Source organism: Rhinichthys klamathensis, unplaced genomic scaffold (assembly GCF_029890125.1).
Source record: "Rhinichthys klamathensis goyatoka isolate OS25496 unplaced genomic scaffold, OSU_Roscu_1.1 h1tg000616l_1, whole genome shotgun sequence".
Classification (NCBI taxonomy): Eukaryota; Metazoa; Chordata; class Actinopteri; order Cypriniformes; family Leuciscidae; genus Rhinichthys; species Rhinichthys klamathensis.
This window is the reverse complement of record NW_026607068.1, coordinates 108286-126233: the sequence shown is the minus strand read 5'-3', so window position 1 is coordinate 126233 and position 17948 is coordinate 108286. Positions and strand designations below refer to the sequence as shown.

Sequence of the window (17948 nt, the reverse complement as noted above, 5' to 3'; positions counted from 1 at the left end):
AGGAGAGGTAGAGGTCACCTCCTAACACTGATCTGCGGGCAGATTTACTGTCTGCGGCTCCATATAGATGAATAATGTCAAACTTTATTGTGCTACAAAACAAGGTGACATACACACAGATAGAGAGAGGAAAGGAGTGACAGGGAGACAGATGGAGACATGCAAATAGAGCACAGCAGACAGCAGACTGAACACAGTGGGGTGTTTTACCCACACACATATACTAAATATATGTCAAGCTTTCAGACGTTTTCTTCCTAATAAAGTATGACCGGGCAGCAGCCATTAAGAAACATGAAATTAAGTACCCAGAACAAACTAATAAAAAAGGCTGAGACTAGTATATTAGTTATTTTCCAGAAGTCACCCAGTTAAATTGATCAAGGACAAAACAGACACATAGTTTAAAGGTGACATCATTAAAAGCGGAAGTGTGTTATTTCTGCACCTTGAACATCACCGAACAGAACTGGAACTTTAAAATGTTTTTTAAGACGCCCCTCATTGGACAAGCAGATATATAGTTCCACCTCAAACTCATGCTATTGGTAAAGTCAATATTGTTGTGTCAGGCTGGTCTGGATGTGCAAAAAGAGTCATGGTACTTTTCAGGAGAAATAACTTCTCTCAGCACATTAAATCGAGACGGTCTAACTTGAATAATTTAGCACTTTAACACTTTAATTTAAATTAAATCTAGCAAACAGAACATCAGTATCAGTACCGTGATACAATATACACTGCAATTCAAAAGTTTGGGGTCTGATTTTTTTTAACGAAATTAACAGATTTGTGCAGACAGTAAAGACATTTATAATTTTACTAAATATTTCTATTTCAAATAAATGCTGTTCTTTTGAACTTTATATTCATCAACTTTATTTATCAAAAATTATATCACGATTTACACAAAAATATAAGGCAGCTTTGTGTGTTTTCAACTTTACTGTTTTTGTCAACTGTTTTCAACATTGATATTAATCAGAAACATGTTTTGACCATCAAATCATCATATTAGAATGATTTCTGAAGGATCATGTGACACTGAAGACTTGAGTAATGATGCTGCTGAAAATCCGTCACAGGAATAAATTACATTTTACATTAGATTTTAAAATTATATACAATATTACTGTTTTCACTGTATTTTAGATCGAATAAATGCAGCCATAGCGACTTCTTTCAAAGAAAAAAGAAAGAAAAAAACGTACAGATTCCAAACTTTTGTGCGTTTGTTATATATATATATATATATATATATATATATCATCGTCTGTCTAGCTTTCTGACCAAGACCCTTTCAACAATTCACTTTGATTTGCATTTATGCTGGCCTATGACTCAGCATTGCGATTTATGGGAAATCAACTTGACAATGTCGATCAGCAAGACCATTACACTTTATGAACACATTACACTTTACAACAGGAAGGTCACATGTGCCATCATGTACAGATGGGCCTGGCTTTTTAATCAAGAAGGGATGTTTCTATGGCTAAACATCAGGATGGCTGTATTACCCAGCATTCTGTCTCAAGGTCTTTTCATATCAGGTTTTCAAAATGAAGAATGGGAAGGTATCGGAATGACCTGTGCTGACTTTAAGTAGGTGCAATCGCTCTTCTTTCTTCTCACTCTACAAACCTTACTGAGTGCGTTTGAGGTTATCACTCAAGGGTAACACTGTGAGATTGTTAATTAAACACCTCTGCTCTCCACAGATCACACAGCAAACCACCTGAACCCAACAGATGAATTACCTTAAGACAACCTAATGAGACAGAACCTGGTTTCACAAATGCATTTATATTTGATATGCCCTGTTGAAGTTTTGATTTATATAAGGAGTGTGTTTTCAGAGCTGTAGTGCTGACTGTATTGTGGACTTCAGGAATGTTGTGCTTCATTCAGAATTAAAGAGGAACATGGCCGCTGCAAAAATGGGCTTTCAAATAAAACATGGCTGCCTATACAGTAGAAAGGCGTTTATTTTTATCGGTGCTACCTGACTACAGAAAACAGAGAAAATGGCTGTTGTCTTCCCTTTTGACAAATAGGCAGGACATATTCAACACCCATATGCACCGGGCATGTTGCTGTCCAAGGCCACTCGCGCCAGTCTGCTATAGATACGCTTACCAGAATCAAATACTGCCTTGCTTTTGCAGGAAATACTTCTTAGCAAACTTTTAGTCATAATGGAGTCGACTTGTATTGTTCCCAGGAGAAAGAATTCAACGAGTAAATGATTAGCAGGAGTGAGTTACTTTTGGAATCTAGTGAAGGAACCAGCGCGTTGTAGGTAGTGATGGGAGAAACTAAGCTATTCAAAGCTTCGAATCAAATGAACAAATTGCTTTGCAAATGATTGAATGTTCCAAGTGTTCGCAACACCACACCCCGGTGACCCCTGCTGGTCAGACCAGTGTAAATGCAACAAAAACTCGGGCCAAACATGCATAAAAACACCTATTATAAACCCATTGCAAATGCTTTATTTAAAGTAACATTTATCAAATGCAATTAACTAATAATCTAATAAGATTAAATATCAAGTGTCTGTATAATATGTGTTATTTTTTCAATTTTCAGGGCTTGTTTTGTTTGTTCAATGGATGGCTCAGCTAAACAGGCCAATAAGAGACTACTAACTACTATTATTACTTTTAAATTATAATAATGTCTACAACTACAAATAACAACTACAAATGAATAAAACTGACCAGAGATCAGGTAAAGACCATGGGCACTTGGTTTCTTAGTGAATCCACATGATTTGTGGGCCCCCCAGCGGTGAACCATTGAAATTTTGAAACATTTCGATGACATAACAAAGACTCGTTTATTGAAGTCACATGACTTTGGCAGTTTTATATTTGCTCCGAACCACTGATTCGAAACAGAAGACTCTAAAAGGTTTCTTAGCTTCATGAAGCAGTGTTTCGAAAACTGCCATCACTAGTTGTAGGCAGTGGCTAAAAGCTGCAAAGAATCGAAAATACTGAGAGAATGCCGTGACAGGAAATCTGAAAAATCTCTGTGTTTGGAGTCAACATTTCAAACTGGATTACCATGAACACAGTGTTTCAAAAAACTGTCGTTTTCATGAAAGCCAGGAGCTGTCAAAAGTCCGCTGGATGACGCGTTTTGCATCATCCGGCAGAATTTTACTGACAGATAAACGCGAATTTCTCAGCCCAGGAAACACGGAGAACGAGTAAACATTGTTCATGTACATATTGTACAACCGACACTGTAACTTCGTCAATTTTCAACCCGCTTTGTATTGTTACACTTTAAAGAAGAAAGATGCAGATTTGTAACTCAAATTTTAAATTCAAATAAAATTGATAAATTCATACTACATGAGTAAACTAAAAATACTTGTAAAAATAATTTTAAAAAAATCTTTACATTTAAATTTCCAGATAAAAAAAAGGAGCTTTTTGGCAGCAAACACTTAATTTGGGTTTGGTTCATACAGGGATAAAAAAGTACCCCATGTGTAAAATGAAATACTCTGCTGTATCTTTAATGCTGTGGGCCTAATTTTCTGCCAGAGGTCCTGGACATCTTGTTCAGATACATGGCAACATGGATTTGATCAAATACCAACAGATCTAAACCTGACAACCTCTGCTAGAAATCTTATAAAGCGCCATGTTTGGATCTTCCAACAGGACAGTGATCCAAAAACAAACATCAAAATCAAAACAAAAATGGGACACTGAGCACAAAACCAAGCATCTGCAATGGCCATCCCAGTCCCTGACCTGAACCCAATAGAAAACGAGTGGGCTGAACTGAAGAGAAGAAGCACTAACATGAATCTGGGAATCTGAAGGATCTGGAGAGATTCTGTAAGGAGGAATGGTCTCTGATCTCCTGTCAGGTGTTCTCCAAACTCATCAGGCATTATAACAGAAGACTCAGAGCTGTTATCTTGGAAAAAGGAGGTTGCAAAAAGTATTTAATAAAAGGGGGCAAATACTGTAATTGTTCCCAATGTGTTTTGGAAAAAACATTTATTTCATAATGTGATTTCCCCCCACTTGCATTTAAAAAAAATATATATATCAAAAGGATAAACAATGCAGCCATCTTTGATCATATTTAACAAGGGGGCGAATAATTCTGACCAGCACTGTATGATATAAAATGTGTTGGACATTTTAAAAGTTGTGATATCTGTGTTGACTGTTTTGAGTTAAGAAAGATCTATTTAACCAGAAATATATATATAAAATATTACTAAAATAATAGAAAAAATATTTAGGGGATCTAAAATGTATCACTAAGTCATGATTCAATATTTATACTTTGTTGCAAAACATTTGTGTGACAGTGAATCATTACTTTACATTTATGTAATTTTGTAAGATTACTCTTCCTGCCAATCCTGTGGTGCCAATTCAAATCACATTCTCATGATCTGAAGGTGAGCCATATATGAATTCTGCCCAACCCTAGTGAATACAGACTTGGCCACCCTATACAAATCATGGCCCCTATTCAGGCCTATCATCATGGCATACTGGACCAAAAATAAAATCACAGCAGATTTTATACAGCAATTTAATCCAATTTAAATCTAAATATCAATATACACATGTAATTTCAGTCAGAAAACGTCCCGGGTTACGTATGTAACCCTAGTTCCCCGAAGGGACGGACGCTGCGTGTAATCGCAGTGGGAACGCCCTCAGTGTGACGCGTCTGAAGCATGAATGAAATCAGTCAATGGAGAGAATGAGCGTACGGCGAGTGACGTCATCGACCAGGAAGCTATAAATATCCCCTGAGCACACAATACGCCAGCTTAAAAGTTAATGAAGCAAGCGACCCAAGGGGATGCCGAGAGTATGGCAGGACACGCAGCGTCCGTCCCTTCGGGGAACTAGGGTTTCATACGTAACCCGGGACGTTCCCCTTCAGGGACTACCGCTGCGTGTAATCGCAGTGGGAACGCAATACCCACATCCCCATAAAACCAAATCCCCGTCGTGTGTCATTAGGAGACACAAACCGACAAGAGAACCTGAGCCCCGGGAGTGGAGCTAAGATCGAGGGAATAAAATCTAACGAAAGTGTGCGGTGAGGACCAGCCTGCCGCATCACAAACGTCCTGAAGAGAAGCTCCTGAAAGAAGAGCTGTAGAAGCAGCCATACTCCGGGTGGAATGAGCCTTTACAGCCAAAGGTGAAGGCTGATGGGCCGAACCATAAGCAAGTGAGATGGCCTCGACCACCCACTTGCTCATCCTTTGCCTAGATGCAGGACACCCTTTCTTAGGTGACCCAAAAAGACGAACAGTTGTTCCGATCTCCTCCACAGGGCAGCTCTGTGGACATAAGCATCTAAAGCCCTAACAGGGCACAGCAAATTAAGTTTCCTCTGGTCTGACGTCAGAAAAGGCGAAGGACAGAAAGCCTGCAGAACTATAGGTCTAACAAAAGTAGTTGGCACCTTAGGAACATAACCTGGTCTCGGACAGAGAAAGGCCTTAACCATACCAGGAGCAAATTCCAAGCACGAGGGAGCCACCGAAAGTGCTTGAATATCTCCAATTCTTTTTAGAGATGAGATAGCAAGAAGAAGGATAGTCTTAAGAGTAAGAAACTTTTCCGAAACTTCCTCGATGGGTTCGAAAGGAGCAAGGGAGAGACCTTCTAAGACGATGGCCAGATCCCAAGCTGGTACCCTCGTGCGAACTGCAGGCCTTAGCCTCAAGGTATCACGAAGGAAGCGAGATATAAGTGGGTGTTTCCCGAGGGAAGGGGCGTGGTAAGTAGCTAAGGCCGCCACATACACCTTCAGTGTGGAGTGGGATAACCCTGTGGAGAGACGGTCCTGCAGGAAATCCAGCACTGTACCAACCGGGCAGTTAACTGGGTCCTGCTGGCGCTCTCCACACCAAGAGGTGAAAAGTTTCCACCTCGCGGCATATAACTTCCTCGTGGAGGGAGCTCTGGATTGGAGGATGGTCTCAACGACCTCAGCCGAGAGACCAGAATCTATGAGCTGGGCCCCCTCAGAGGCCAAGCCCACAGCCTCCATAGCTCTGGGCGGGGGTGATTTTTTTTTTTTTTGGATCGACCCGCTCGCCTGAGAGAGCAGATCTCTCCTGATCGGCATCTCCAGGGGAGAGCCGTCGAGGAGAGACACTAGGTCCGCAAACCATACTCGGGCCAGCCAGAACGGGGCTATTAGCAGGAGACTGAGCCCGTCCCGGCAGAACTCCCGTCTCCAGAACTCCCGGGAGCAGAGCGATCGGGGGAAAAGCGTACAGACGTGACCTCGGCCACGGATGTACCATCGCATCCAACCCCAGCGGGGCTGGATGGCTGAGAGAGAACCACAGCGGGCAGTGTGATGTTTCTCGAGAAGCAAATAGGTCTACCTCGGCACGACCGAAATGTTTCCATAGGAGTTCCACCACCTCGGGGTAAAGACTCCATTCCCCGGGCCTCGGCCCCTGTCTTGACAGGATGTCTGCCCCATGATTTAAATACCCCGGGAAATAAATAGCTCTCAGAGAAAGAATTTTCCCCTGGGACCATAGAAGGATCTGACGTGCCAGTTTGTAAAGCGGGCGAGAACGCAGACCCCCCTGATGGTTGATATAAGAAACCACCGATGTGTTGTCTGTCCGGACAAGAACATGGTGGCCCCTTAGGTCTGGGAGGAAGTGTTTCAGAGCCTGAAACACCGCCAACATCTCTAGGCAGTTTATGTGCCACAGACGATGATGGTCCTCCCACAGACCCTGAGCCGGGCGACCATCCATGATCGCCCCCCAACCCGTGAGAGAAGCATCTGTCATTAGCATAACGCGGTGACAAGGAGCTCCTAACACAGGGCCTTGGGACAGAAACCAAGGATCTTTCCACATGATCAGGGCGCGATGACACCGTCGCGAACTCACGATCATGCGAAGCGGATTTCCCCTCGGGGAGAATCCCTTGGTTCTGAGCCACCACTGTAACGGTCTCATGTGCAAGAGGCCAAAAGGTATCACGTTGGACGCAGCTGCCATGAGACCTAACAGTCTCTGGAACTGTTTTACAGTGGATGACTGGCCTAGCTTGACCTGATCTACTGCGGCGAGAATCAAAGCAATACGAGCAGGTGACAATCGTGCCTGCATCGCCGTTGAATCCCACACTACACCTAGAAAAGTGGTTCTCTGTAATGGAGAAAGAACACTCTTTTTGGCGTTGAGCCTCAGCCCCAGTCACTTGATATGAGCAAGAACGACATCTCGGTGTCGAACCGCCTGTTGTTCCGATTGAGCTAGAATCAAGCAATCGTCTATATAGTTCAGAATGCGGATGCCCTGTAACCTCAGCGGGGCTATAGCAGCATCCATACACTTCGTGAATGTTCGGGGTGACAGTGCTAGGCCGATCGGAAGAACCCGATATTGGTACGCTTCGCCCCCGAAAGCGAACCTCAGGAACTTCCTGTGTTCAGGGAGGATAGATACATGGAAGTAAGCGTCCTTTAGATCTATCGTGACAAACCAGTCCTCGGATCTGATTTTAACATCCCGAGTGACAGACACAGCGCCCTGTAACGTACTGGCAGGGAACAGCTGGTCTGGGCACTCCACAACACTCCTCGGAGGGGGCGAGCGTCCCTCGGGAAATCGCTCGCCGAGTCTCTCTACGCCCTGTGAAGGCAGGGTTAGTAGAGCAGACCCCTGAGGGCATCGGAAAAGACAGGGCACCGTGTTTTTGTGCAGTGAACTCAAGTCTTTCACGATGGGGACCACCCTCAGAGTCCTGACGTTCAGCACGTCAGGATTTTTTTTTTTTTTTCTCGATGAAGTACCGGCTGTAGTATCCTAACTCCCTGCTGGGTGGGGGAACCCGTTCTATAGCCCCTTTTTACAGCAGAGTTTTTACCTCCTGTTCTAATACCAGAGCCTGCTCGGGGCCCACCACTGTGGGCAGAACCCCTCTGAACCGAGGTGGACGTGTTCTGAACTGAATAGCGTACCCGTTCTCTATAGTATTCAGGACCCATTAAGAAACATTGGGGAGAATTTTCCATTCCACCAGGAACTCTACTAAGGGAACCAGCCTCTCGAGGCTGGCCTCTGGATGAACATCCCGAGTGACAGACACAGCGCCCTGTAACACACTGGCAGGGAACAACTGGTCTGGGCACTCCACAACCCTCCTCGGAGGGGGCGAGCGTCCCTCGGGAAATCGCTCGCCGAGTCTCTCTATGCCCTGTAAAGGCAGGGTAAGTAGAGCAGACCCCTGAAGGCATCGGGAAAGACAGGGCACCGTGTTTCTGTGTAGTGAACTCAAGTCTTTCACGATGGGGACCACCCTCAGAGTCCTGACGTTCAGTACGTCAGGATTTTTTCGACGCGGCCTTCTTGGCGATAATGACTGTCCTCAGATCAGCCCTACCGCGGGAAGGTCGCGCTGGAGAGCGCCCCGCCTCGTCCCTCCAGTTTCTCTGCGGGGGGGCACAAGACGCGACACTTCGTTTCTGCTGCGCTCTTTTTGAGGTACTCGGCGACTGGGACTGCCCTCGCTTAGCAGCCCCAGCGACACGCACTTTAAGGGGCATAAATTTCTGAAAAGCAGCCGCCTGTTTCTTCTCTTCCTGGAACCTCTCCGTGACAGAAAGAAGAGCGTCACCAAAGAGGCCCATAGGCGAAACTGGAGCATTTAAAAGGAGAGTCTTATCTTTTTCCTTCATAGAGGTCTGACTCAACCACAAGTGTCTCTCTGTGGCCACCATGGCTGCCATAGACCGGCCGATAGATTTAGCTGTCTCCCTGGTGGCCCGGAGAGTGAGATCAGCAGTCTGCCTGAGCTCATTAATCATTTCAACAGAAATTTCCCCCCCTTCACACGCATCTTTAAGCAGGTCAGCCTGATAAGCCTGCATAATGGCCATAGTGTGTAGACATGCAGCCGCCTGACCCGCCGCCGAGTAAGCCTTCCCTACCAACACAGAAGTATTTTTTAGTGGTTTAGAGGGCAGAGCCGGTGCTTTAAGTGAAGATGATGAAGCTGGAGAGAGATAGCTCGCGAGCATCTCCTCCGCCTCCGGCATCGTCACATAACCAGCAGATTTAGCACCAACAATGTTACCAAAAGCATTCGACTGATTTGTGTAAATTCTGCTTGAAACCGGTCTAACCCAGGTCTTTGAAACCTCAGCATGAAAATCTGGGACGAACGGTAAGCACCGGCGAGAAGGTTGAGGTCGTGCAGACAGAAATCTATCATCTAGTTTACTTTTATTACTAGACTCCTGTCTATCAGCTGGCCACTCGATACTGAGCTTTTCAACAGCCCGAGATAACACATCCATCAAACCTTCTTCATTTGCAGTATAATGTGACAAACTAGTTTCCTCTGATGCAAAACTTTCGCCATCCAGCTCCTCAGAACTGGATAATCTTAATTCAACATCATCATGTGCCTCCACCCGGGCAGAAGTAACCGCCGCAGCGCGTGCTTCCAAAGCCGGGTGAGAGGCACTGGATCCCGCCGGAGAAAGCTGAGATAGGGCGGGGCCCGTCTCAACGTCGCCGGTGAGATCCATCTGCGGACCCCAAGACAAGCGCCGCCGCTCTGCCTCAACAGAAGCGGGACCCGAGCCTTGGGGAGCTCGCAGCAAACCACTCTCCTCGAAGAGCGATCGCCGCGAACGCAGAGTTCTCAGAGGAAAGCGCTCGCAATGCTCACAATCGACTCCCTCGAGAGCCGACTGGGCATGCTGCACTCCCAAACAAGCCACACATAGCTCGTGTGAATCCCCACCCTGGATGTATCGAGTACAGGGGGGAACACACTTCTTATACTGCTCGCTCATATTGGTTTTTTTATATAATATATATAGTGATAAACTCCTGACAAAGCAGACAAACACAATCGACAGATTCAGACACACACAGAGCTTGCTGAAGTACGAAAAGCTGGCGTATTGTGTGCTCAGGGGATATTTATAGCTTCCTGATCGATGACGTCACTCGCCGTACGCTCATTCTCTCCATTGACTGATTTCATTCATGCTTCAGACGCGTCACGCTGAGGGCGTTCCCACTGCGATTACGCGCAGCGGTAGTCCCTGAAGGGGAACAACTCTTATATTTAGATGTGGTTGATATAAAAAAAATATCCCCACTTAATATCCTAATAATCCTCAAAAACATCCTCAAACTTGGCAATATTTACCTGAGATTCGTGCAGATCCACCCCTGATGTAAAGGGGCGGGGCTTGGAAGGCATAGATGACGTCACTCTCTGCGATGCTGGTCAAGTCATCGTCATCAAAGAATGAGCGCTTGAATCCTGTTGTGTAGATCTCTGTCAATATTACCTAGTACAACAGAGAATAAAAAATTGAAAACTGAATAAAATTACTCAATTGTTGCAGGATATTATCATTAAATAAAGATACAACTAAATATTCGGATTTGAAGCACATCATTTATTATTATTATTTAAATAATTCACATTTATTAATACCCAATAAGTTGTTACATTTTAGACATTAATATAATAACTAACCTAATGAATAAAACAATAAAATAATGATCTTATAAAGCATAGTTGTAACAAAATCACAAACAAGTACCATTGTATTCTTCGTACTAGTATTGGAGTAGCATGCAAATACCATAATACTGTATGTACTGTATATAATAATTCAGTATCATGGTGTATATCAAAGTCCTATAGTACCATCTGACAATCACTGTAGCAGTGGGGGAGGGAAGGTGGTTTGGTCAGGTGATATATTGTGTGCAGGCATGAGGTCTGTCTGTGTGATGCTGTGTGTGCACCTGTCACCTGATCAGGAGAGATCTTGCCCTCATCCGCCACCATCCTGCGCAGGCATGCCAAAGAGCCGAAGAGAGGCACAGCGAGCCCCACTCTCAGATACCGCTGCCCTTTACTGCTAAACACCAAAGTCACACACACTGGTCTGTAGAGAGACAAGAAAACACATCCTCTATGATCAAAAAGCAGCTTTCAAATTGTACTGAAATCAATGAAAGGCATGTCAAATCTCAAACAACCTCTTTCAAAGGCTACAAAAGCTAGAAGGTGGGTGTGGCTTCAGCAGGCTGGTGTGGCTAAAGGATTCATCTGATTGGCCACTCGGTTACACACTGCTGGTGTTAACTACACCGATGTCCTGGCATTCAAAAGTAGCTGTGTATTCTGAATGCAATATATACTACCCTTTAAAGATGTGGGGTATGTACGATTTTGTAAGGTTTTTGTATTAAGAAATAATTCTGTTTTCTGTTTTCTATTGTAATCTATTTTAAAATGTAAATTAGTGTCACATGATCCTTCAGAAATCCCTCTAATATGATGATTTGATGCTCAAGAAACATTTCTGATTATAATCAATGTTGAAAAAGATTAATATTTTTTATGGAATCTTTGATTAAAGTTTAAACAAACAGCATTTATTTGAAATAGAAATATTTTGTAACACTATTCATATCTTTACTGTCACTTTTGATCAATTTAATGCATCCTTGCTGAATAAAAGTATTAATTTCTTAAAGAAATTGTGACCCCAAACTTTTGAACTGTATAGCTCCAGCTGAAGTAACATCATCTACTACACCATTATTTATACTGTGATCTGGTTTTCATCTACTCTTCAGAAACAGTGTGACACTTCAGTGTGAGAGCTACACAACCCTAACCCTGCTGAGATGTGACCTAAAGCCTGAAAACGCCCTCCCCAGACATAAACTACTGTGAATAAGTGTGGCGTTAGTAAGTAGCAGTAAGGCAATTGGTCATGTAGACAGTGCCACACCTCCAGTGGCGGTTCTAGCCCATTTCAACTGGGGGGGCCAAGCTGGGGCCAGTTGTACTGTTAAAGGGGCCAGTTACATTTAGACCTTATTGTTGTCATATCATTTTCTGCACTGCTGCAGGCATTAACAGGCAAAATACCGTGTTTATAATCATTCAACAATGTATTTGCATTTCCATTATATTTTTACATTTGCATTACATATTCAGTATTAGTCACAGTAACTGTAATAGACATGATGTCCTTCTTTCTCTTCATTTTGAGAACTATAGAGCAAAAGCAATGGGGACCAAGAAGCTTATTAATTCATTTACTGAAAATAACTGACTTGATATGTCTAACCGTTTACAGGGTTCCTGCACACTTTTTAAAGTCAAATTTAAGGCTTTTTAAGACCTAAAGAAATCAAAATTAATACCGTACATTAGGGGTGTGCAATATTGACAAAAATATATTTCAATATTTTCAACATTTTGTTAATAATTAGATAATATTTTACTGATTGTGTTTTTGTGCTGGTGCCATGGCTGGTTTAAGCCTGTTGTTGACAGCTGACTCACGAAGATATTAATATTTTTCATATTCTATGCAGTGGTCAGTTCACAGCAGTGACAGAAATACATTTTTTAATTAAGGGGCAATATTTCCCACCTTAAATTGATTTCCAGGGGCATTTTCACCTATATATGGACATTTTTTCTAAACTTATTTAGAGTTATGCATCACCTTTTATGTCAAATACTAACATTCAAATTATACAGTAATTATACTTATTTATACAATAATACTTAATTATGCAATAATTATACAGTACCACTGTTACCAGTCAAATTAATTAATTCAATCAAAATCCATCTTTGCAGTGCAGAGGTGACACAGAAGTGGCATTCATATATTTACACTCCATTTACAATTGCATAAATAAAGCTATGAGATTTTTTTTAAATCAATATTTAAAAATGAAATTATTTCTAATTTTAACGTTTTAATTAAAGGATACTTTAAATATGAAACTAAAACCGCCAGTAGGCGGCGGCAAGTCCCTGTAAGAGGGATTCATTCATTCAAACGATTTGTTCAAACGGCTGATTTATTCGGGAAAGAAGCAAGTGATTCGTTCAAAACGCGGATTTCAGTCATCGCTGTGTTGCATTGAGACTCACTACGGTTTCATTATGAAATTCTAGTCGGCGAAATAAAGGGAAAACAAACAATATTGACAATATTGTGTCTAAAAAGTAACTCCCAATGTTAACTTATTGTTAATTTAACTGTTGTATAACATAAATATCACAGTTGCAATTGTGCACGGGAAAACGGCACTCTTGCTGATGTGATATTCTAATATAAGAACATAATATGATATAAATATAAGACAAAAACTAATTTGGGGACATAGCCTACCTATGAACTGCACACAGCAGTGAAAGGATAGACAAATGCTATGTCAGCTCACAGTGCCTCGTACATAGTTAAAACAATGATTACAATATCATAATAGACAATACACATCGCACACCCCATACGCACATAAAGAATGAACTTACAACTGAACTGACATTTACCAAATTTCTTCTTCTCTCCTCTCTCGCGTGCAGGAGACAGGCGTTATTCTGCCGCGATTCCCGCGAATGTGATGCGAATTGTCACGTGAAAATGCAAATCCACAAAGATAGAAAAATAAAAAAAATAATACGCATACAACGATAGCAAAAAAACAGTTTTGTAAAAATTATTTCAAACTCCACATTTAGGGGGGCCACAAGGGGGGCCAAGCTTTTTGTCACAGGGGCACGGGCCCCCCTGGCCCCCCCTCTAGAACCGCCACTGCACACCTCAAACAGTTACAATTTTGTTTTTTAATTGCAAGCCTGGTTTATATGAAGATATATATATAGAAATATCTGATGTGACATTATAGTGTATGTGGGACAATAGTTTTGCCTTACAAACGTAACAGCAGTCATTTCCTCATGAGGATTTCCCTGGCAATCCATCGGTTGCTGCTGGTTTAAGTGCTTTATTGTTTTTGAGCACAAAGCAAAAAAAGCTCACTATCCTGTACAACCCCTAACACAAGTAAAACAATTAAGTTTCTGCATGATTCCGAGACTTCAAATAACTTTTGTTGGGTAGAATTTACTCACCTCGTCTGTCTTAGAGGAATGGGAAGAGAAATGCAAAGAAAAGGATCAAACGTGTTGCTCTGCTTTAGACAATGTGGGCATGTCAGAGATGACCTAGAAAAAAAGGACAAGAAAAAGAGAAAGCAAGATGGTTGGTTAAACATCAACAACTCAGATTAGTGGACACACAAACATATTAAAATATTGTATAATAAACACACACAAAGCTATTAGCCATTGCATTGCTTGAATAAGCCTAAAGGGAAGTTCATTGGAAGAGGAAGTGATGTCACAGGGAAGCACAGAACGTCTCTTGGGAAGAATTATTGTTGTAGCTACGGAAACTAGTGCTCACAAAATCACAATTGCAGCTTTTTGCATCATCCTTGCCAGACATTTACAGCATGATTTCAAACGCAGTACATGTTCAGATCCTGTATGACTTTGACGATGAAGTCTGTCTGTCTGTCTGTCTGTCTGTCTGTCTGTCTATCTATCTATCTATCTATCGTATCTATCGTATCTATCGTATCTATCGTATCTATCTATCTACTTTAAATAGTGTCAGATGCTATTTGCACCTCAGTATTGTTGTACATTAAACGGTATGTAGTAATAACAGAGTGTAAATGATTATATTTATTCAAAGTATTAAATGGATGCCGCCTTATTGGGACAATAAAGCCGTCCCTACACCTACCCTTAACCCTAAAGGCCATTGCACACTGAAGTCCGAAATTTTTGCATGTGTTTTTCGTATTCGTGATTCAGTGGCTCTGAATTGTCAAAACACCATTCAAACTCCATTCAAACTGCTTGCTACGGATGCGAAAAACGCCGAAAATCGAACCCGATCCGATTTTTTTTATGACGGACGAAAGTTTCGGAGGCAGTGTGCAAGCGTGATGAACTTAACGTGAGGTCAAATTTTTTTTTTAACGTGCGAAAATTTCGGATGCGAATTTCGGACTTAGTGTGCAATGGCCTTAACTGATAAACACTTTATTATTAAACGCACGTTAGACACAATATTTACACTTTTTGAATATTTTCTTCATTTTAATTGAAAATAAATGCCTTCCGATCTGATATGTGATGGGAAAAGGGAGTAAAGCGAGTTTGGCAAAAGGCGTATTCGAACTCAAGTCGGTTTGCACCTTACTTCTACACTATTGTTAATGTTAATAATTCCGGCGTCTTCCATAATTGTATCTAGTCCAATTAGACCTCAGTGGGCGGAGTTTGTGTAAATAGCCTCTGCCAACAAGGCGGGTTATTTGCACTTAGTGTAAATAGACACTGCAGTTTATTATTATTATACTAAATTTTAAATAAAATTTTTAATTAAATATTATGAACACAATGTTATTTTGAATAACATGCACCAATAAAATTGGTGCAATAAACATGCACCTATATACTTTCGATTATATTAATTTCGATTTACAGTTTAACTTCAAATCTATTCTTCTTAGAATACAACACTCTATACTATACTAATGCCTTTTTAATTTAAACAATTCTCCACATCTTCTCCCTACTGGCACTTGTCAGTTGGAAAGACAAATAGAGAGAGGTGGAGAGAGATATTTTTAGAGAGTGAAGGAAAGCCCCGTTCATCTCCAGCAGCTGTCAGGGTGTTATGTGGAGACTTCAGGTTTTAATGCTGAGCTTTACGGTTGCAGTTCACCCACGTATGTAAAACACACATCAGCTGTCCTTACTGCTGAATACAAACAATACAGCAGCAGTGCTGTGTTTACACCGAATAGGAGAACATGATCCAATTATGTGGATAGTAAAATGACAGGTATAATAATCCAAATGATCTCAGTCTATAATTCAAATCTTTTGTTGTTCTGGAATCAGACTACACTGGTCGCTCTGTATGTTTTTGATTCACTAAAAATCAAATGGGACTCGGACTATACTGGTTGCTCTGTATGTTTCTAATTAAACAGAAGGCTGCATCCTAGTGAGTCTGTGTCCTTCCTAGTCCAGTCCTTCTCAGGCTTGTAGGCTTGAGTCCTCCTCAGCATTAAATGCTAGAATAAGACGGTCTGTAAGTGCACATGACTACGTTACACATGTTCCCGCCCCCATGTTCACGGCATAAAAATACTTTTAAAACTTAATTTTGGAAAAATACTTAGTATTAAAAATCTTTATAAGCTGGCTTTTTATTAATGCAGACAATCGTCTGTGGTGTCCCAGTGGCTCACATTATTGGCAGTTTAGTGATTAATTTACACCAAAACAAAAGATAGCATGTATGCCTGCTTCATCTCCGAAAAAACATACATTACATTTCATAATGAACTCAGACAAGCTCAGCTGCGACTCGTTTTCTGTCAGTTCTTTTACGCGAATAGAAATGTGTGCAAAGGATTGTTGGTGATTAGGACGCAAAGGATACACTTGATGCATCCTTCGAAACGAGCTGAATGAAGGGAGCCTTCCAAGGATCCTTCAAATTGTGAAATGTGTCCGGTGTGGTCCGACCTTGGGCCTTGTCCACACTAATACATTTTAGTTTGAAAACGCATATTTTTCTCTTCGTTTTCGCCTTCCGTCCACACTAAAACAGCGTTTTTAGTAATGAAAACAAAGCTTTTTGAAAACGCTCCCCAAAGTAGATAAATTTGAAAAAGCCGTTTTCGCGTTGTAGTGTGGACTGTCAAAACGGAGGTATTTAAAAACTATGACGTAAGTTTAGTCATCTGACGCATATTGTACCAATAGATATTCATGTTTATACCGGTATTGTGCCTGTTATGTACCCTGGAAATCCAGAGTTCTCACGAGAGCACAATTTGAATTTGCTCAGTCACTCTGGCATTAAGTAATGATGCTCATTAACTATGCCCTTGTAGCCGAGCTGCACCAATCACATCGGTGTCTCTGATATAGGCGGGCCAGAGGCGAGCTAAACAGATGACGACAGCGCTGTGACGTTGAAGTCATTAGTAAACATTGCAAGATGGTCGCTACAATGAACGAGTTAGACTTGGCTTTTTATCTAAAAGAGGAACAGAAGACGGCGCTCGAATCGTTCCTTTGCAAGAAGGACGTTTTTGCTGTTTGCCGACCGGATACGGCTAGCTACTCCACTGGCGTATTGTTGGGTTTGTTCGTAGTGTTATCCAATTGCGTGCAGTGAGATTTTCAAATGCATGCTTGGTGCCGCCCCTCGAGTTGGGCGATTTTTATTACTCAATGCCAGACCCTTAATCTTTCGGATTTGGGTCTGGATTTCCAGGCTACCTGTTATGTGCTATTCACTTTCACACTGCTGCTAAAATATGTTACTTTGCACACTCTTCATATCACAGTCCTGCAAAGATGAAAGAAAATGTACTGACATTTGCCGTCCTGCGGCAATACATGAGAGTAGTTTTAGACCAAACATATGGTGAGTGCGACCTGGACGTATCATTGAATGGTGAGATATTTTGTTAAATAAAATGATCCTGTCAAGAATTGTGTGGTCCCAGACAGCAACAGTGTCGGCCCAGATCCGGGCCACAACTGGTACATGTGGATTCAACGCACCAGATGTGGGCCGGATCTGGACCGACACTATATTGCTGTCTGGGATAACTTTATTATTTATTTTTCCGTCTGTATCATGTCAGTGAGCTTTTGTGAGGTTTTACGCATGCGCAGTAAGGTGAATTTAGTGTTTTCATGCATTTTCCAAAAGTTTCTCATCCACACTGAAACGTCGGGAAACGCCTAAAAACGCTAGTGTGGAAGGAGAGTGTTTTTAAACAAACGCCATTTTCAAATGTATCCGGATTAATGTAGACGTAATCTATGTAGAGGCCTTGCTATGACGTCATGCTGACGTATGCCAAAAAACTCTCGTGACGTGTCGGATTCTGCAGTTGCTCTCCACCGACTGCACTGATCAAAAGCATAATGGGAAACGACTTGCTAACGACAGCTTAATGCTCATTGGTTTAACAACTGTGATGTATTGTTCTCTTTTAAATTGTTTGATTTTAA

At 41.9% G+C, this 17948-nt stretch overlaps 1 protein-coding gene across 1 annotated transcript in view; it reads right to left on the bottom strand.

Annotated features, from left to right (window-relative positions):
* usp43b (ubiquitin specific peptidase 43b) overlaps positions 1-17948 on the bottom strand; it is a 109214-nt gene that overhangs the window by 44406 nt on the left and 46860 nt on the right. Inside the window, exons 4-6 of the mRNA XM_056240857.1 lie at positions 13962-14054; positions 10824-10959; positions 10206-10350 (exon numbers count right to left, since the gene is read on the bottom strand). Of these exons, the coding sequence (XP_056096832.1) occupies positions 10206-10350; positions 10824-10959; positions 13962-14054 (374 nt within the window). The remainder of the gene's footprint in view (positions 1-10205; positions 10351-10823; positions 10960-13961; positions 14055-17948) is intronic.